The sequence below is a fragment of the Thunnus maccoyii genome, chromosome 21 (genome assembly GCF_910596095.1).
Source record: "Thunnus maccoyii chromosome 21, fThuMac1.1, whole genome shotgun sequence".
Classification (NCBI taxonomy): domain Eukaryota; kingdom Metazoa; phylum Chordata; class Actinopteri; order Scombriformes; family Scombridae; genus Thunnus; species Thunnus maccoyii.
In genome coordinates, this window is record NC_056553.1 from 27,565,463 (window position 1) to 27,583,879 (window position 18,417).

At 39.7% G+C, this 18,417-nt stretch overlaps 1 protein-coding gene across 2 annotated transcripts in view; it reads left to right on the forward strand.

Annotated features, from left to right (window-relative positions):
* cubn (cubilin (intrinsic factor-cobalamin receptor)) overlaps positions 1–18,417 on the forward strand; it is a 184,286-nt gene that overhangs the window by 108,029 nt on the left and 57,840 nt on the right. For both annotated transcript variants that reach the window (XM_042398686.1, XM_042398687.1), the window contains 4 exons: positions 973–1,182; positions 2,381–2,521; positions 12,843–13,027; positions 13,372–13,543. In XM_042398686.1, the coding sequence (XP_042254620.1) occupies positions 973–1,182; positions 2,381–2,521; positions 12,843–13,027; positions 13,372–13,543 (708 nt within the window). The remainder of the gene's footprint in view (positions 1–972; positions 1,183–2,380; positions 2,522–12,842; positions 13,028–13,371; positions 13,544–18,417) is intronic.

Here is an 18,417-nt window from a genome sequence, read left to right on the forward strand (position 1 = left end):
TAATTATTTATTAATTATTTATGTTTAATTTATTCTCTCATCACCTTTCTTATATTTCATACACTTCGTTTCTTTGTCCATAGCACACATTATTTTCCTTACAGTTCAATCTACAGTAAAGTACATTGATCCCGATCATAACCACTAATCTGCAGTACTACATAATGTTATACTGACTATATCTTAAGGCTGTCGCTGACATCTTCACCATAGCAACGGTCGCTGAGGATCATGGGTAGGCTAATGTAGCCGCTTCCACTATCGTACAAAACTGACAAAAATACTTTATTTCTAAACCAAAATTGAGCGGTCTTTTGAATTTGGTTTTCTGGATTTTCGTTGGGAAACTAAAAAGGAATAGGTCATGTGATTTCGTTTTTCGTTTAAAATGAAAAAAGAAAAAACCCCTGTGACTTCCGTTTTTGGTTTCAAACGCAAAAACGAATTGGCTTGATGTCCGCAGACCTGCTGGATATTCAATCCAAGAAGGAATAACGATAAAACCAATCGGCAAAAACCAAAAAGCGGCCGGGTTTGGTTTTTCGTTATTTGATTCTGACACCAAAAACATTTTTTTGTTTTTTGTTTTGAAACAAATAACAGATTTACCGTATTTTGGTTTTTGAATTACAAATGAATTACGAATTATCCGATGATACCTGGACCTATGCTATACTCATTTTCTTCTCTTAAATAAATGGTAAACTGATGCTAATACAGTTGCTCTCATTTCTCAAGAATCTCCAACTTTCTAGAAAAGCAGTCACACAAGGTCTTTTATTCAATCAGCTGTCAGCTTTTTGGTCTTTTGCTGTTTTCTCTGATGGTCTCAGTGACAAGTGACGATGATAACAGTAATGTTAAGTGTTATGTGCATTGTTGTAGTCTTTGTGTATTTATTATTATGGACTGCTGTCTGTTGGCCAAACTGCCACCCAGGGACATTAAAGCTTGACTCTTTACTCTACACAGCTACATGTGGAGGTACCTACCTAGGTCAGAGGGGTACGATCCACAGCCCTGGATTTCCAGGATCCAGTTATCCTGACAGCTCCAGCTGTGAGTGGTACTTGGAGGGGCCCACAGGGCACTTCCTCACCCTCAGTTATGGGAACTTCAGCCTGCAGACCACTCCAGGATGCTTGGCTGACTATGTGGAGATCAGAGAGTACAATGCCTCAGGTGAGAAAAAAAGAGGATTGTTTCACTTTCTTAAAAACCACATACAGAATATCAAATTAACACTGAGCTTTACATTTGCTTTGCAAAGTTTCCATCAATGATACATCTGCAAAAGTTGAAAATGTTTCAGCATAGGAAAAAAGGGGTAGCACTTTACATTCCTGCTCGGTAATAACAAGGTAATAGTAGAGTAATATTGTAATTATAAAGAGGTAATAACATAATATAATAATAACTCAATTTTATGATAATATTGGATTAAAGTAAACACCAAGGAATAGTGATTACACACTTTGTAGTTACTATGACGTAGTAATGAATCAGTACTGCAAAATGCATCAATTACCTGTTTATACGTACTTTCATGGTAATATGAAAAATAAATATGATCATTTTAAATTTAATAACATGAAGCATAGCATGGAAAATGCACGAGGAACTGTAAAGAAAAAAAAGGTCAATTTGTTCTCAGATCAAAGCTGGTACACTGCTTCTTGGCACTGAAATAGGTACCTTGCTTTGGAAGAAAAAAGTTGAATTTGTTCAGTATGTGATCTCAGCAAAATTGAAAATAAATATTATTGAGTTTTTTACTGCCCATTGTATTTTAAGTTTTATGATCTTTTGTATAATGACATAAAGGATACAGCTGAGCTGCTGGATATTAATGACTCACAGTGACTGAAATGGTTGTTTTTAAAAAGACACCTTTAAGTTGGCAATTTATTCAGTGAATGCAGGAAAATTCAGGAAGAAAACATTGTATCAGTGAGAAGTGGATGAGTAAATCACATTTTACAAGGAAAGACTTTTAGCTATTGCTACTACCTGTAGCTTTTGTGGGGCATGCTTTAGCTGGAAGGAAGAGGTGGAGCTAGGTGACCATTCAACTTACAGGGCTGATTTTTTTTCTTTATGAATGTGGTCAAATTGTACAGATTTTATTTACACCTGCCGAGATCTGATCACAATGCGAGCCTGAACAGCTCCAGATGTAGTCTGACTGATCCGATCACATTCCTATCACAGTATGTTCTGAGTGCATTTACACCTGCATTAACATGCGTTTTTCCTTATCCAGATACAGATCACATTTTAATAATCCCATGAACGATGGGCCACAAGATGGCAGGTCACTTGAATAAGAAATAATTCATTCATTCATCACAAAATTTCATCTGTTGTATTGTGTGTTCAGGGCGCATACTGGGCAGACACTGTGGCAGTGACCTTCCAGCCTCCATGGAAACATCTGACAGTTTTGCTTATGTAAGGTTTGTCAGTGACACCAGTGGAAATGCAGCTGGCTTCAGTCTGTCATTTGAAGCCAGCACTGAAGGTAAGATAATTTTCAAAAGATTATTAGGAAAGGATTTTTTATTGCATGTTAATAATAATAATAATAATAATAATAATACATTTTATTTATAGAGTGCTTTTCAGGGTACTCAAAGACACTATACACAAGTTAAAATGATGATAGAAAACAACGCACTAAAAACATATAACACAACATTAATCACACATTAAAAGCAGTTCTGAAAAGGTGAGTTTTGATTAGTGATTTGAACATGGTGCAGTCTGTGATGTGTTTTGGGAGAGAGTTCCAGAGGCAGGGGGCAGCTATGGAGAAGGCTCTGTCACCCCAGGTCCGGTGCTTGGTCCTGAGTGGTGGAGACAGGAGGTTGGCATCAGAGGAGCAAAGGCTGTGGGGAGGAGTGTGGTGGTGGCATAGGTCAGCGAGGTATGAGTTATGCAGGGCTTTGTGAGTGAGGCAAAGTGGGAGTGGGTGAGCAGGCAAGCAGCAGAGTTATAGATGTACTGGAGTTTATTTAGGACTTTGGATGATGTGCCATAAAGAATGCTGTTGCAGTAGTCAGCTCTGGATGTGATGAAGGCATGGATCAAAGTTTCGGCAGCAGAGAAGGAGAGTGCAGGGGAGGCAGAGGGCAGTGAAACCTATGTTTTTAGGTGGAAAAAGGCAGTTTTGGTGATTTGATTGATATGGTGTTCAAAGAAGAGGTTGTCAAAAATTACTCTGAGGTTGCAGACGTGGTGAGGGAGACAGAGTGGAGTTTTCAATGGTGAGGCAGAAGCTGTGACTGTTTTTAGTGAGGGATTTAGGACCGATGGTGATCATGTTTGATTTATCACAGTTTAGTTTAAGGAAGTTGACTTGCATCCATGATTTAATTTCAGTAAGGCAGTTGGTCAGAGTGGAGTGAGTTGCAGTGGTGATGGATTTATTGGAGATGTAGAGCTGGACATCATCTGCATTGCAGTGGAAGTGGAGACCATGATGACATATGATACTACCAAGGGGGAGCATGTAGAGGATGAACAGGAGAGGACCAAGCACCGAACCCTGGGGGATTCCTTCAGACAGAGGAGTGGTGGAGGAGGTGCAGTTGTTGATGATGATGAACTGTTCTGAACTATGTGTGAGATATGACTTTAGCCAGGAGAGGGCAGTGCCGGTGATGTTGAGGGAGGGAAGAATGGTGTGGTTGATGGTGTCAAAAGCTGCAGTGAGGTTAAGAACGATGAGAATGCTGAGGTGACCAGAGTCTCAGGAAAGGAGGAGGTCCTTGGTGACTTTGAGGAGGGCTGTTTCTGTGCTGTGCTCTGAGTGGAAACTGGACTGAAATGGTTCGAACAGGTCATTGGAGATGAGGTGGGCTTTGAGTTGGGAGGCGACAACATGTTCCAGTATTTTTGACAGGAAGGGGAAATTGGATATAGGCTAAAAATTGCTTATTATATCAGGGTTGAGTCCAGGTTTTTTTGAGGATGGGGGTGACAGCAGCCAGTTTGATCGTTTGGCGGACTGAACCAGAGCTGAAGGAGGAGTTAATGATCTCCGTCATGAGTGAGGATATAGCTGGGAGACAAGTGGAGCTTCTCGTTCCTACCGTAAAGTTGGACAGCTCCACTGGGGACACAGGGGAGAACTGAGACAGGAGCTGAGTGGTTAAGGGGAGGGATGGGGGGGCGTAGCAGGTGAGGAGGTGGATTGGGAAGGGGAGGTGGTCAGGTTGCTGTAGATGGTGTCAATTTTTGTTTTGAAAAATGAAACAGTTGTGCTTGTTAACTATGAAGGATTTAGAGGTGTTGTCTTTGGGTTTGAGAAGTTTATTCATTGTGGAAAAGAGAGCCTTGGGGTTAGTGGAGCCAAAGTGTATGTAAGTAGTAAGTAGACCATAATGTGATGAGAATGTCTTTGTATTGTTGAAGGTAGTCTGTGTAAGCTTGGAGATGCACTGTTAAACCAGTTTTCAAGCTGGCACTTAAGGGATTTCGTTTGGTGGAGTCCAGGAGTATACCATGGAGCTGAGTGTGTGAATGAGACTGTTTTAGATTTAATGGGAGCCAGCTGATCAAGACAGGAAAAGAGTATGTCATTATAATTGATGACAAGATCGGAGGGATTATCAGACAGTGGGGGAGGGGAGGCAGAAAGAGCTGAGGGTGAGATAGACTTTCTGAAGGGTATTTTGCGTTTGTATTTTGAGATGGAGATAGGGATATCGATGTTCATAGTGACTGCCAGGTGGTCACAGATAGAGATAGAGTTGATGTATTGTAAGATCAGTGGAGCAGACCAAATCCAGGATGTGACCATGGCTGTGGGTGGGAAACTTGATGTGTTGTGTGAGGTGAAGCATTGTATCAGTTCCAGGAATTCTATGGCAGATTTACAGTCAATGTCATCAATGTGGATATTAAAATTACCCAGGAGGAGAACAGTAGGTGAGATGGCATATAGCTGGGTCAGAAAATCAGAGAAGTCGTAGAGAAAGGAGGGGTTTAGCTTGGGGGGGCAGTAGATAACAGCTTTGACCAAAGGAGTGGGACTAGAGAGTTTGAACATGTTGTAAATACATTGTACGTAGTAGTAGTGCTGCTTGAAAGTTTGTGAACCCTTTAGAATTTTTTGTACATCTGCATAAATATGACCTAAAATGTGATCAGATATTTACAAGTCCTAGATAAAATGAACTAGATAAAAAAACAGATCACAAAAAACTAGATAAAATGAACCCAATTAAACAAATGAGAATTCAAATTCATTTTTTCATCTTTTTCATTTATTTCTTGAGGAAAATGATCCAATTTTACATATTTGTGGGAGGCAAAAGTATGTGAACCCTTGCTTTCAGTAACTGGTGTGACCCCCTTTTGCAGCAATAACCTAAACCAAACGTTTCCGGTAACTGTTTATCAGCTCTGCACATTAGCTTGGAGGAATTTTAGCCCATTCCTCTTTACAGAACAGTCTCATCTCGGAGATTTTGTTGGGCTTCTTTGCATGAACTACATGCTTCAGGTCCTTCCACAGCATTTCTTTAGGATTAAGGTCAGGACTTTGACTCAGCCATTCTAAAACATTATTATTTAACCACTCTTTGTGCGTTTAGTGTTGTTGTCTTACTGCATGACACACTTTCTGTTGAGCTTCAGTTCACAGACAAATACTTACACATTTTCTTGTGGAATTTTCTGGTACAACTCAGAACTCATAGCTCCATCAATGATTGCAAGCTGTCCTGGTTCAGAGGCAGCAAAGCAGCCCAAACCATGATACTACCACCACCATGTTTCACAGATGGGATAAAGGGGACGTATTATGCTTTTCCTTATTTTCAGACATATTTATAATGTCACAATGTCAGATGTTCATGTTAAAAGTGGCCGACATGTCAAATAACAAGGTAAACGTATGTAGCAGTAATCCCTGTGAGCAGAAAGCCCCGTCTTCAGACTGCTCTGAACGTTAAGTTTCCAACGTTTTTTTCTACTTTCAGCCCGAGCTGACGTCAGTTTGTGACAGATTTCTTGATATTGACATCTGCTTCGTGCACAGTGTGCGAGTTCACTGCTCCGCTCCGGGAGTAGTTACACCAAGCCACGACTCCATTACACAGCACAGCAAAGTAAAATAAGTACTTTACTTGTTGGAGGCGTGCTGGTTGTCATAAAACATCTCACTGTTTCTGCTTGTACTCTTCCTCCCTGCATTATTTCTAACTGATCCGCTGAACAAATAGCTCCAAATAACTCCATATGTTGTTGTTTCGACTGGTTTTCAGCACCGCTAAGGAAGCTCTGCTAATTCAGTGAGGAACACGTTTTTACTTCCTGTAAAATCTTCACAATAAAACTCTGTTAGTCATTTTTAAAAGCTTTTAATTTGAAGCAGTAAAGCAGGAAATGTTTGGTTTACATTGACAGTGAAGTTACACAACTCAGATATGGAAAGCTGGCCAATCAGAACAGAGTGGGCTCATCGGGAGGGGAGCCTAAAGAGACAGGAGCTAAAACAGAGTGTAAGAGAAACTATGTATGTTGAGGGGCTGCATGAAGGACCAGTATAAGATAAATAAGGAGTTTTTTGAACTGTAAATCATGCAGAGCTACTCTAGTGAAGTCCAAAATAAAAATTTAGAGCTGAAATGAGCATAATATGTCCTCTTTAAGTTTCTTACCCTGGAATGCAGTGTTTGCTCATCGCCAAACATGACACTTCTCATTCAAGCCAAAAAGTTTGATTTTGGTCTCATCCAGCCACAGAACATTGTTCCAATCACCTTCTGGTTATCCACGTAGTCTTGAGCCGTAGACGGCAGCAATATTCTTTTTGGAGAGAGGTGGCTTTTTTTCTTGCAACTCAGCCATGCACGCCGTTGATGTTCAATGTTCTCCTGATGGTGGACTCATTAACACCAATTATAGCCAGTGCAAGAGAGACCTTTAGTTTCCTAAACATTACCCTGGGGTCCGTTGTGGCCTCCTGGACTATTACATGCCTGCTCTTGGTGTGATTTTTGTTGTTCCACCACTCCTGGGGAGGGTAACAATGGTGTTGGATGTCTTCAATTTGTACATGATCTGCCTGACAGTCGACTGGTGGAGTCCAAACTCTTTAGAAATGATTCTTTCCCGCCTGATGACTAACAGCAACTCTTCTTCTAAGGTCCTCAGAAATATCCTTTGTTTGAGTCATGACACACTTCCATAAACCTGTATTGTGAAGCTCAGAGTTTGACAGTGAGGACCCAGATTTCTCTTCTTTGCATAAGGCAGGGCCTCCTAGACCCACACTTTATTGTCATCCCATTGATTAAAACACCCGACTCTAATTTCCCCTTCAAATGAATTGATAATCCTATAGGTTCACATACTTTTGCCACACACAAATATGTAACATTGGATCATTTCCCTCAATAAATAAATGAACAAGTGAATGAATGAACAAGTTTTTGTCTCATTTGTTTAACTGATGTCTCTTTATCTAGTTTTAGGATTTGAATGGAAATCTGATCATGTTTTAGGTCAGATTTATGCAGAAATAGAGCAAATTCTAAAGGGTTCACAAACTTTCAAGCAGCACTGTATATAAATATATAATAAATATTATGGGCTAGGATAGATATGTACAATGGAACATATATAGCGGGGTGATATACACAGATTAAATAAGGAAATAAATAGGGACATATACAAATTAGCGGAGGTACAGTCACAATGTTTCACAGTCCATGCTTGGAGTTCAGCAGGGGAACAGCAGAATGAAAAAACGGTTCTTGAGCTTGCTGGTGTGAATGTTTAGTTTGTGGTGATAACCTAAATTGTAACTATTGAACCTGTCATGTAAAAAATGATATTTTGAAACAATTGAAAGATGATTTGAAAGTTTTTATATTTTTGTCATTTATGTTATTTGGTAAATTTACATGACAATATGATTTGTTTCGTGTATGATCTCAAAATCAGACATTCACATTCTGGATCATGTCATGTTATGTTATGTGATTTCCCATATTGTGTTTTTTCACTCACCTCCACACCTCACCAGTCCAGTCGGCCAGCAATATGGCTCTGTTTTACCCGCTCTCTAAGAGTCCAGCCATGTTACATTCTTATATTATCTGACACAAAAATCAGTATGCTGTCTGACGCTGACAAGTGAGGAGCAGGGAGAAGTTCAACCTCCGTCTCATAAGCCCTACCACAGGCATTTTGGCCATGTTTAAGTCCCCGTCCATCCAGATTCACATTATGTGCCATTGTGAAGCTGAAAAACTATCTTCATTCTTCTTATGCTTCCCAAGGAAACCATCAGGGGTCCAATGATTAAATGACTCTGTAGACCACAGTCTCACAGTAACTGAGTTGGCCAAAGCCGGGTGTCTATTTATTCTCTTTTCTTTACTTTTTTTGACTGAGGTTTTGGGGTTTTGTGGATTGAGTGCACTAAACTGAACTGAACTTCCTTGTTATGAGTTTGTTTATGAGACACCAGGAAAACCTGAAGTGGATTATTTTGTAAACTCAACTGAACTGAAATGAACTGATAACCAGGAAAACTCAAAGTGGAGTATTTGTGTGTCATTAAAATCTGAAGTGAATATATGGACCTAAACTGAACTATAAAGGATTTTGCTTTCTTACTACCTTTGCCCTGATATAATCTTTTGAAATTTTGACTGGTGGTGTGGTTAAGATTATTTAAACTGATTTCTTCCACCGCTTTACAATTATTTATAAATTAATTTGTTTTGAAACATTTCCTCAAACTAAATGCATGTATCCTTTGTGGGGTTTGATACTGAGTCTGACTCAATTGAGTCTTACTAGTCTAAGTTTGTTCAAACCGCTACATTAATAAATGGCTCCCATGACAAAATAATTAAAAAATAAATAAAAGGACTAAACCAAAATAAGAGACTATGTTTTGGGAAAGGTGTTTTATTGCAATTTGAAACAAAAGAAATAATAACTGGAATTGTGTGTGAGCAAACAATTGCTTTGGCTCTGGAGGACATCTTGGAGATTTCCTCTGAGGAAGACAAAACAGGACCTGATACAGAAAGTTCTGTGCTAGACAATGGAGTGTTAAGGGACCCTCAACAAATCTCTGGTTCACCAAGAACAGGTTACTCATTCTTGGACATGGATTTCTCTGGCAACTCAGACCTGACGCTGCCTCTGCTTTCTATTCCTCAAGGTGGTGCTGCTTCATCAAATGCCACAACTTCATGCACTCAGCACAGGAATCTCTGCATTTACACTAACAGGAAAAAATCCATTCCCTTAAATGGAACAGAGCGGCCAAAAGGAGGAGCTCAAGCTCACTTTGACTGGACTTTCAAAAGACATCACCACATACTATGATGAGCAAATGCAACAATTGAAGTCAGCCATGGACAAGCAATTCAACTACATCCATTATCAATATGTGGCTAAATTGAACTGGCATTTAAAGCACCACCATACAGAACTATTGAAAGAGCTGAAGTCACATGGTACAGAGTGTCACTCACCCACAAACTGAGGTTTGGAAATGCTCCCAATGTCTTGAAGGTATGGTCAGTGAGATGTCCACTATCATTACACCCATTAAACCACCTACAGCCAGACTTAACCTGTGGATAGGCATTCCCTTATACCTAGCGAATGGGGAACAGGACTATCCACTTTGATGGACTGAGGTGGAGATATGACTGCATGGAAAGACATGGTTAATACCCTTGCTTGAGCTTTTTCCTCTCCAGCACTAGCTTGAGGATTGGATTTTGCGTTCTTCAGTGGGATGCAAATTCAAGATTCCCATCTGGAAGGAGAAATGAGAGAGATGCTGCAATACAACAACAATGTCTGTACCACCAAAGTTGGACACACTGGTTTGCTCAAATACCAAATATTTCTGACTGATGATTTGCCTATAAAACAGAAACCTTACCGTCTCTCTCCACCAACGCAGAAGGTGTTAAAAGAGATTGTGGATGAAATGTTGGAAGGTGATGTGATAGAACCTCCATCTTCACCATGGGCTTCTCTAGTGGTAATCGTCCCCAGGAAAAGTGGAAAACCCAGGTTCTGTGTGGATTACAGAAAACCCAATGCCAGAACACATACTGATGCTTATCTCATTCCTACCATCCAGGAAATCTTTGAGTCCCTTGCTGGAGCCACAGTATTCTCAGCTTTAGACCTCAACAGTGGATACTGTCAAGTGGAGATGATCATCCGAATTTTGATCTTCCATTCCTGGTCTACACGGATGCCTATGAGGTAGGCCTTGCCACTGTATCAGTCCAATGGACTGACCTAGGAAATAAAGAAATCCTGGCTTATGGCAGCCATAGTCTCAGTCCAGCTGAAAAAACTACTCTGCTATGGAGCTTGAATGTCTGGCTTTAGTTTGGGCTGTGGAGAAGTGGAGAGTTTACCTGGATGAACGCCTTTTTACGGTGGTTACAGACCATTTTTCACTCCCATTAGTGTTCAAAACCACCAAACCCACCACCAGACTGATCCAGTGGGCTCTCGTGCTTGAGGAGTTCACCTTCACTGTGGAGTACAGAAAAAGCAGATATAACACAGTTCCAGATGCCCTGTTTAGAGCTTCAAGTGATAGTAATGACTCTACTCATGGTCCCCTTTGTGCCAACATGGTGTCTGCCACAATGGAGTCCTCAGAGGACTTACCCATCACAATCCATGTAGTGTGGAATGCCCAGAAGAATGACCCTGAATGTCAGACCCTCTACCAAAATATTGTAGAGAACGGTGAAATACAGGTGAACAACAGTACCCTCTTTACCATCTTTGAGGATTTAATCTACCTGGTTGTAAGTTTTCCTTATAAAACCTTGTACCAGATATACATATCTGAGAGTCTTCGTTCATAGTTTCTGATGACATTCTACCAAGACTCCCTCGTCGGCCACTTCGGTAGATACAAAACCTACCGTAGGATGGAGAGGCTTGTTTACTGGCCAAAACTGAGCAGAGATGTTGAGCAGCATGTGACAAATTGCCAAATTGACTGGACTACATCCTTTCTGACAGAGGCTCCCAATTTGTGTCCTCCATCTTCCAAACTACCTGCAAAACATGGAATGTGTCAGACAAATTTGACAGAACAAGTAAACCGTACCTTAAAGATTATGATAGCCTCCTATGTCGGCTTCAGGCATAAACACTGGGACAAACACCTTCATGAGTTCAGGTTTGCCTTGAACCCTGCTGTACAGGAGTCCACAGGAGTTACCCCGGTTGAACGTCAACCTCCACTGACCACTCAGGGGACTACTGGCTGGATATCAACTGAGAGGTTGTGTTGCAGGAGAGTAGAGAAGACAGACGGGTTGCACACATCTCCTGCCTCAAACCCTGCTATCCAACTGCACAGCAAGTGGAAGAGCAGCAACGGCGGCGGTTGAAGGAGATATTTGAGGCAGAAACTGAGAATGAGGATTTCTTTGGATTTCCAATGGGCCCTGCTACGCCATCTGGTTCCCCTGGGAAATTGAAAGCATGGATAATTACAGCAACATCCCACTGGCATATGAGTTTGATTCTATGGAAGGATAAAAGCCTGATAGACTTATAAACAAAGTAAAAAAAGACTGACATTGTCATTGCCTTACTCTAAAGGCTGTGTTTTTTTTGTTTTGTTTTTTTTTCCCTCAAGGAGGGGAGAGTGCGGCAATCACCCAAATTATAACTGTTGATGGTTATATTAATGTTTAATTGATGCAGCCAAGTGCTGTACCTCCTCCCTGTGGCTGATTCATCTTTGTTGCTGTTGCTGTTGTTGCTGTTGTTGGGGGCTGCATTGTGGGGTTTGTAATCTGTGATGACTTGTATGCCTTGCCAGATGCGCTGTGGGTCAGTGCTGTTGTGAAAGTGTTCCTCAATCTGGAGTTTGTGTTCATTTTTGGCTAACCAAACATGAACACGTGTTCATGTTTGGCCAATCTGAAGAAGGGCTAACCCTTCTTCAGATTGTGGGCTAACCCTTCTTCAGATTGTGCTGTGCTTTCAGCGCGTTTTTTTGTTTCTAAAGTCAGACAAAGGAGCAAACAAGAAGTATATTTGTTTACAGTTCATAAATACTACATTCTAACCATCAGTCAGTGTAAGCTGCTGACTACTTATTATTAATTATTATTAATCTATATTCTTAAGTCTATTGTCTTGCAAAGTCAAAATAAATACAGGTTAATGACAGCATGTGTGACACATGGATGGGTTACAAATGAAAGGAAAAACCATCATAAAGTATCTTGTTTTGATGTTTTGATGATGGTGGTGGAGAGCACTGTCTAACACGTTGGTCCAAAATCTCCCATAGGTGTTCAATTGGGTTGAGATCTGGTAACTCCGAAGGCTATAGTATATGATTCACATCATTTTCAAATTCATCAAAGCATTCAGTGACCACTCGAGCCCTATAGATAGGGGCATTGTCATCCTGGAAGAGACCACTCCCATCAGGATAGAAATGTTCCATCATAGGATAAAAGTGATCACTCAGAACAACTTTGTATTGATTTGCAGTGACCCTTCCCTCTAAGGGGACAAGTGGACCCAAACCATGCTAGCAAAATGTTCCCCACAGCATAACAGAGCCACCAGATCCTCTCACTATAGTCAAGCATTCAGACCTGTGCCAGTTTTTCCTTTAATTTGTCACCTGTCTGTATCAATATGATATGAACGTTATACATTTATTTATATATATGTTGATATTTTTAAATATACATTTATTTAGCTCACAGAGATAAATAAATGTATATTTAATCACATCAGAAGATGTTATTTCTCATATTGAAAGACTCTGTTTTCCTCTTCCTTTCCTCCTCCTGCAGCCTGTGGAGGAGAGCTGAATGCTCCCTCAGGAACCATCTCCTCTCCCAATTACCCCAACTTGTATCCACACAGCAGGGTGTGTCGCTGGGAGCTGGTGGTGTCACCAGGCCGCAGGATTACTCTCACCATCAATGACCTGCGGCTGGAAGGCTCTGGTACTTCCTGTGCATTTGACTTTGTTGATGTGAGTCCCTCTCTAACAGTATTTCCTTATGTGTCATTATCACATTAACATACCTTGAAAGTATTTGTATCATGCATCATTGACCAAATAATTGTAAGTTATACCACACACTGTTTTAAAGGCAGCTGAAAAGATGAGATGAGATAACTGACAATAATAAAAGGCCAAATTTCCATGTTTACCTTACCTTACTGGGCATTTGATAGTTTCTTACTCTATTGTCACTGTTTGTGATCACTGTTTAAGTTATCACTACATCTTAGGGTTCTTTACAATCCTGTAAAGCTGCCTTGTTACACACTCTGTGCCCTTGTGTCTCCATGAAAAAACTCTGGGTCCTCCAGGTACTGAATGGTTTGGCAGTCGATGCGCCTCTCCTGCAGCGTTTTTGTGGTACAGTAGCAGCAGGCACCCAGCTGCACTCCTCCGGCAACACCATGACTGTTGTGTTCCACACTGACGCTTCAGTGTCCAATGGTGGCTTCATGGCTTCTTACTCCTCAGAGGACCCTGCAGGTTAGACGCTCCCCTAGTCAAAACTAAAACTAAAGTCCTACACACATTTTCATAACTATCAAAAAAAGTTAACTGTGTCTAGATGGTATACAGTCAGGACATAGATGTCCTGCAAATTTAAATTGTTGTTTCCCATTTCCTTTATTAGTTATTAGTAATCTGGACCACTGGTGTTCAGTTACATAAGTCACTATTGAGAGGCCTTTTAGATTAAACTGGCATAAACTTCATTTTGAAAGCCTCTTTGCCATTTTACTATTTATTAAACCAGCCCAGCATAACTGGCAAGGGTGGTGGTTCTAAATTATTTTTTAAAAGTAAATACACTTAATGTTTACTTGGCCTGATCGAGTCACATGAAGCCCTTGCCTTCATAATTCATGATAATAAACTGTTAGACGATACCAATACCATTCAACTTAACAGTTAGGAAATTGCTTGAATATTTACTGAAGTAATACTTATTCAATTAGTTTGCTGAAAAATCCATTATTGGACTGGATGTTTGAGATATTTATCACCCTGTAGCTAACAAAGGGTAATCCCTCCCTCCCTCCCACCCATGTGGCGCCCAGTTCCCTCTCCTCCCAACCCACAATAGTTCATTGATACATGCTGGAGAAATGCATAATATTACAACATTACATCAACTTACAATTGCATATCTTATAATGTCACATGAAAACACATTCAAACCAGCATCTGTTTAACCTCTGCTATTGCAGAGGCCCATGACTGGACAGTAGATTCTTTAGCTCCGTGTATTCTAGCTATGGATTGTTTCATGTATAAAATACTTAGGAAAGACATCATCCATTGAGTATAAGTAATGGAATGAGGAGGTTTCCATCTAAGAGCTAGCATTTTTCCCACTGCAATAATACCTGCAAATAAGATAAAAAATTTGGTAGATGGCAGGTTAAGTGTTGAAGTATCATTCAGAATCAACAATCTGGGGCAACATGGAATATGCTCCCCCAGAAGATTAGATAATGCAGAAGTTACAACTTTCCAAAATGCAGCCACACCAGGGCACTCCCAGTACATGTGTACAAAAGAGCCCACACAGCCTATAGTACATAGATGACAAAACGGAGAGGGTGAGAGTTTCATAAGATGGAATTTTCTAGGGGTAAGATAAAGTCTATGTAAAAAATTGAAATGGATAAGTTTATGGTTAGGATTTTTAGATGTGTGGTCCAGATTATCCCAAACTGTAAACCAATTGATCTCACCACCAAGATGTTCAAACTCTCTTTCCCACACCTGATGAACAGTGAGAGGACCACACGAAGAATTCAGTAACAAGTTATAGACCTTGGAAACTAAACCACTTGACCGAACTCCCACATTAAATAAAAGATGGAGTTCATGGGTATAGAGAGGTTGCTTCCAGGGAACACCATGAGCATGCTTGGATGCTCTGAGTTGTAGGTATAAGAAAAAGGAGAAGCCAGGTAGGTTATATGTTATTCGCAAATCATTCGCATCACTATATTAATTAATTACGTCTTTATTGTGGGCACCACCTCCTTTTTGGTTAGGATATGTTAGTGCCAGGAGGAAGCACTAATCCTTAATCCTTAATCCTAATCCATCGTAAATTCTTGTCCCAAACAGTGACCTTTGTTTACTGCAGCTCAAATAAACAACCACTTTTTGGATAAATGAAGACATTTATTAATACTTTATCGTCTTGAGGATACATGATAAACCACAAGACAATATTTAGAAAAAATGAATGCATGAATGTGTGTGAATGGTTAGTTCCCTCTGATGGGCAGGTTGGGGCCTTGCATGGTAGCATTCAGCATATGAATGTGTGTGTGAATGGGTAAATGTGACACGTAGTGTAAAAGTATGCTTTTCTTTAAAACCATAGTACAACCTCCTAACGGTGATATTCTCATCAAGGGTGAAAGCATTGACAGTCACTGATTTTAAATATCTTGGTATGACATTGGATTCAAATTTGAACTTTAAGAAACAGGTCAAAAAATTGTTAAAACCATAAAGTACAACTTGAGTACAAATTTTAGACATTAGAAACTGGCTCTCTTTGGACACAGCCGATATATTTGTGCATGCTATCATTCTTTCTTCTTTTATTGCATCACATGTTGAGGGCAGGCTGGAGAAACAGCCCTAAAACCTCTTGAGTCTTTATACAAACAAACTCTAAAAACTCTTGACAAAAAGACAATGCATTTCCATCACTGTAGGGTACTGGGGAAATACAATTTACTGAGATTTGAAAATTTTAGATTATTCTCAAATTTGTGCCTGGTTTATAAAATTTTAAATGGTTTTGCCCCTCCTCCACTATGTGACCTTATGCACACTCGCTCAGTAAGTTCTATTAGATCTTCCAGAATATCCTCTATACAAGATTGTACCATACCATTTCGTAGCACTGCATTTGGGCAGTCAGCTTTCTGTGTGAAAGCCACAACTCAGGGGAACGTCCTACCTGATGATATGAACAGCTGCAGTTCCATCAGTACATTCAAAACCAAATTTAAAAATCTGCTAAAAACTACTCAGCTCTGTGATCACTGAATCTAAATTTCATTTCATGGTTTTCTCATGAACACAAATAATCTTAATTTGACAAGCTTACATTATTAATTTCTAGTTGACATTGTGGGTGTATATGATGTGCTATTGTGTGTAGCTTTGTATTTTGTATAATGTGTCCTGTGTGTTTTTTGCTTTGTACTGTTTGTTATTGTGCTGTTATATGTTTTAATTGTAAGGGACTGCAGATGAAAATTAGTTTAAGTTAACTCTGGTGATGTTCTTCAAGTGTTAACATTTATGTTTAAAACTGTACATTGTCCCAATAAATACAATATTCAAAGCGCTTTGAGTGGTCAGAAGATTAGAAAGGCACTATACAAGTACAGTTATTTTTTTTACCATATATGATTAAAGTTAACAGTTATGTGATTAGATTAAACCTTCAGACGTACATATTCAAATATAAATTCAACACAACTCTTACTTCATGACAAAAAAACAGTCAATATGACTATTGTTTAATAATACAAGAAAACTTCAACCTGAAACTCTTCAAACATTATATCTTAACATTCCTATTTCTTCAGAAAAATCACTCTTTCAATACAAGTACTTATTTATGTCTTGAAAACACTATACTACTTCACATTTTGCAAAAGAAGACGTGCTGCCTTCAGATGACTGAGCAGAAAAAGGGAGTTAATTTTGAGCATGTAAAACATCTAACTTCACCATGTTAAACCAAAGACGTGTTTGGTAAGGGTGATATGTTAAGTCTTTTCTCACCATCTATTTGAATCTATCTGTGGGTAGTTGGCTACGGAATACATCATCATTTATAAATTGTGCATCACACTGATAAGAGAGTTAATATATCTCTCTTCCTCCACTACAAGAGGATCTCAATTAACCCATGCTCCCACACATGGTGGGAACAAATTAATAACATCTGGACTGACAAAGAATAGTTTTTGAATTTCAGGAAGAGAAAAGGCACATTTGTGCATTTGTGTGATTTACTTTGGCCCTACTTGATCTGTCAGAACACATAGTGCAGAAGACCCCTGTCTGTAGAGATTTGAATTGCAGTTTGCTTGTGGAGACTAGTGACTGTTGTGGAAATTTTCTCGTGAGAAAGAGGCACATGGAGACATAAAGAAAGCATTAAACATTGTTACTTGTTGAAGCAGTTGTAGACACTGTACAGTCCATCACATCATCAGTAACAATTATACAAATGTCCACACACAAACAAAAATACAATCATCTTGTATTTTTGGAGAGAAAGCATGTTGTTCAGCTGGCCCTTTCCCTAAAGCCAGCCCTTTCTCTAAAGATTGTGAACCCAAACTAGACAGCTTTATACCTCTCCAGAAGCAAAGCTAAAAACAGTCTGGTCTGACCTCTCCCAGAGGTCAGCAAGCAATCCTCAGATACAAACAGGTTCAAGAGTTCAACTAGCCTAGGAGCAGGATTTCTTCACCAACATGTATCCCCAAAATGACAATGACATTACATCACATTCAGTTGATAACAAACATTGACTCCTTAGTTTGACAACATTTGTAACATATATACAAAAGATTTATAAAATGATAACCTACCAACCTATTCAATTTTCTTTCACATGACCAACCTTGAGTACAGATCTATTTCCCACCTTTTTGGCATTTGTCTACTTGTTGCATCATCACCCAGCATGTTGTTATAGCAACAAATGTAATTATGAAACCACGCTGCATCAAAACACCCACTGCAGCTGATTTTAGGAAAATCGTGCAAGGTTTTCATGACAAGTGGAGATTCCCTAAAGTTGCTGGTGCTATTGGTGAATTATGGTACACACATTAATATCAACGGACCACCCAGTGCACCAGCAGACTACTACAATCAAAAGGGACAGTATTCAGCCATTTTATAAGGTGTGGTAGACAAATAGCATGTATTTTTGGGATTTAAATGTTGGACAACCTAGCGAAATCCATGACGCACATGTTTTTGTGCTTTTGTCGCTTTATGATCGAGGCCATGACAACAGACTATTACCAAGATAGATGGAAACATTTGAGGGAATAGATGTGCCTCTGGTCATTCTGGGCGACTCAGCCTATCCATTACTCCCCTGGCTTATGAAGCTTTTTCCAGAATTCAGAGGGGCTGTACAGTTCAACTGTAATCAGCAGCTGAGTCAGGCATGGATGACTGTAGGAAGAAGCTCTGGATGCCTCAAAGGCCGATGGAGTTGCCTCCTTAAACAAAATGAGGCACACATTACCCTTGTCAGCTGCATAATCTCTGGATGCTGTGTATTGCCTAACAAAAGTTATGCAATACATAGCATATTCACAATGAAC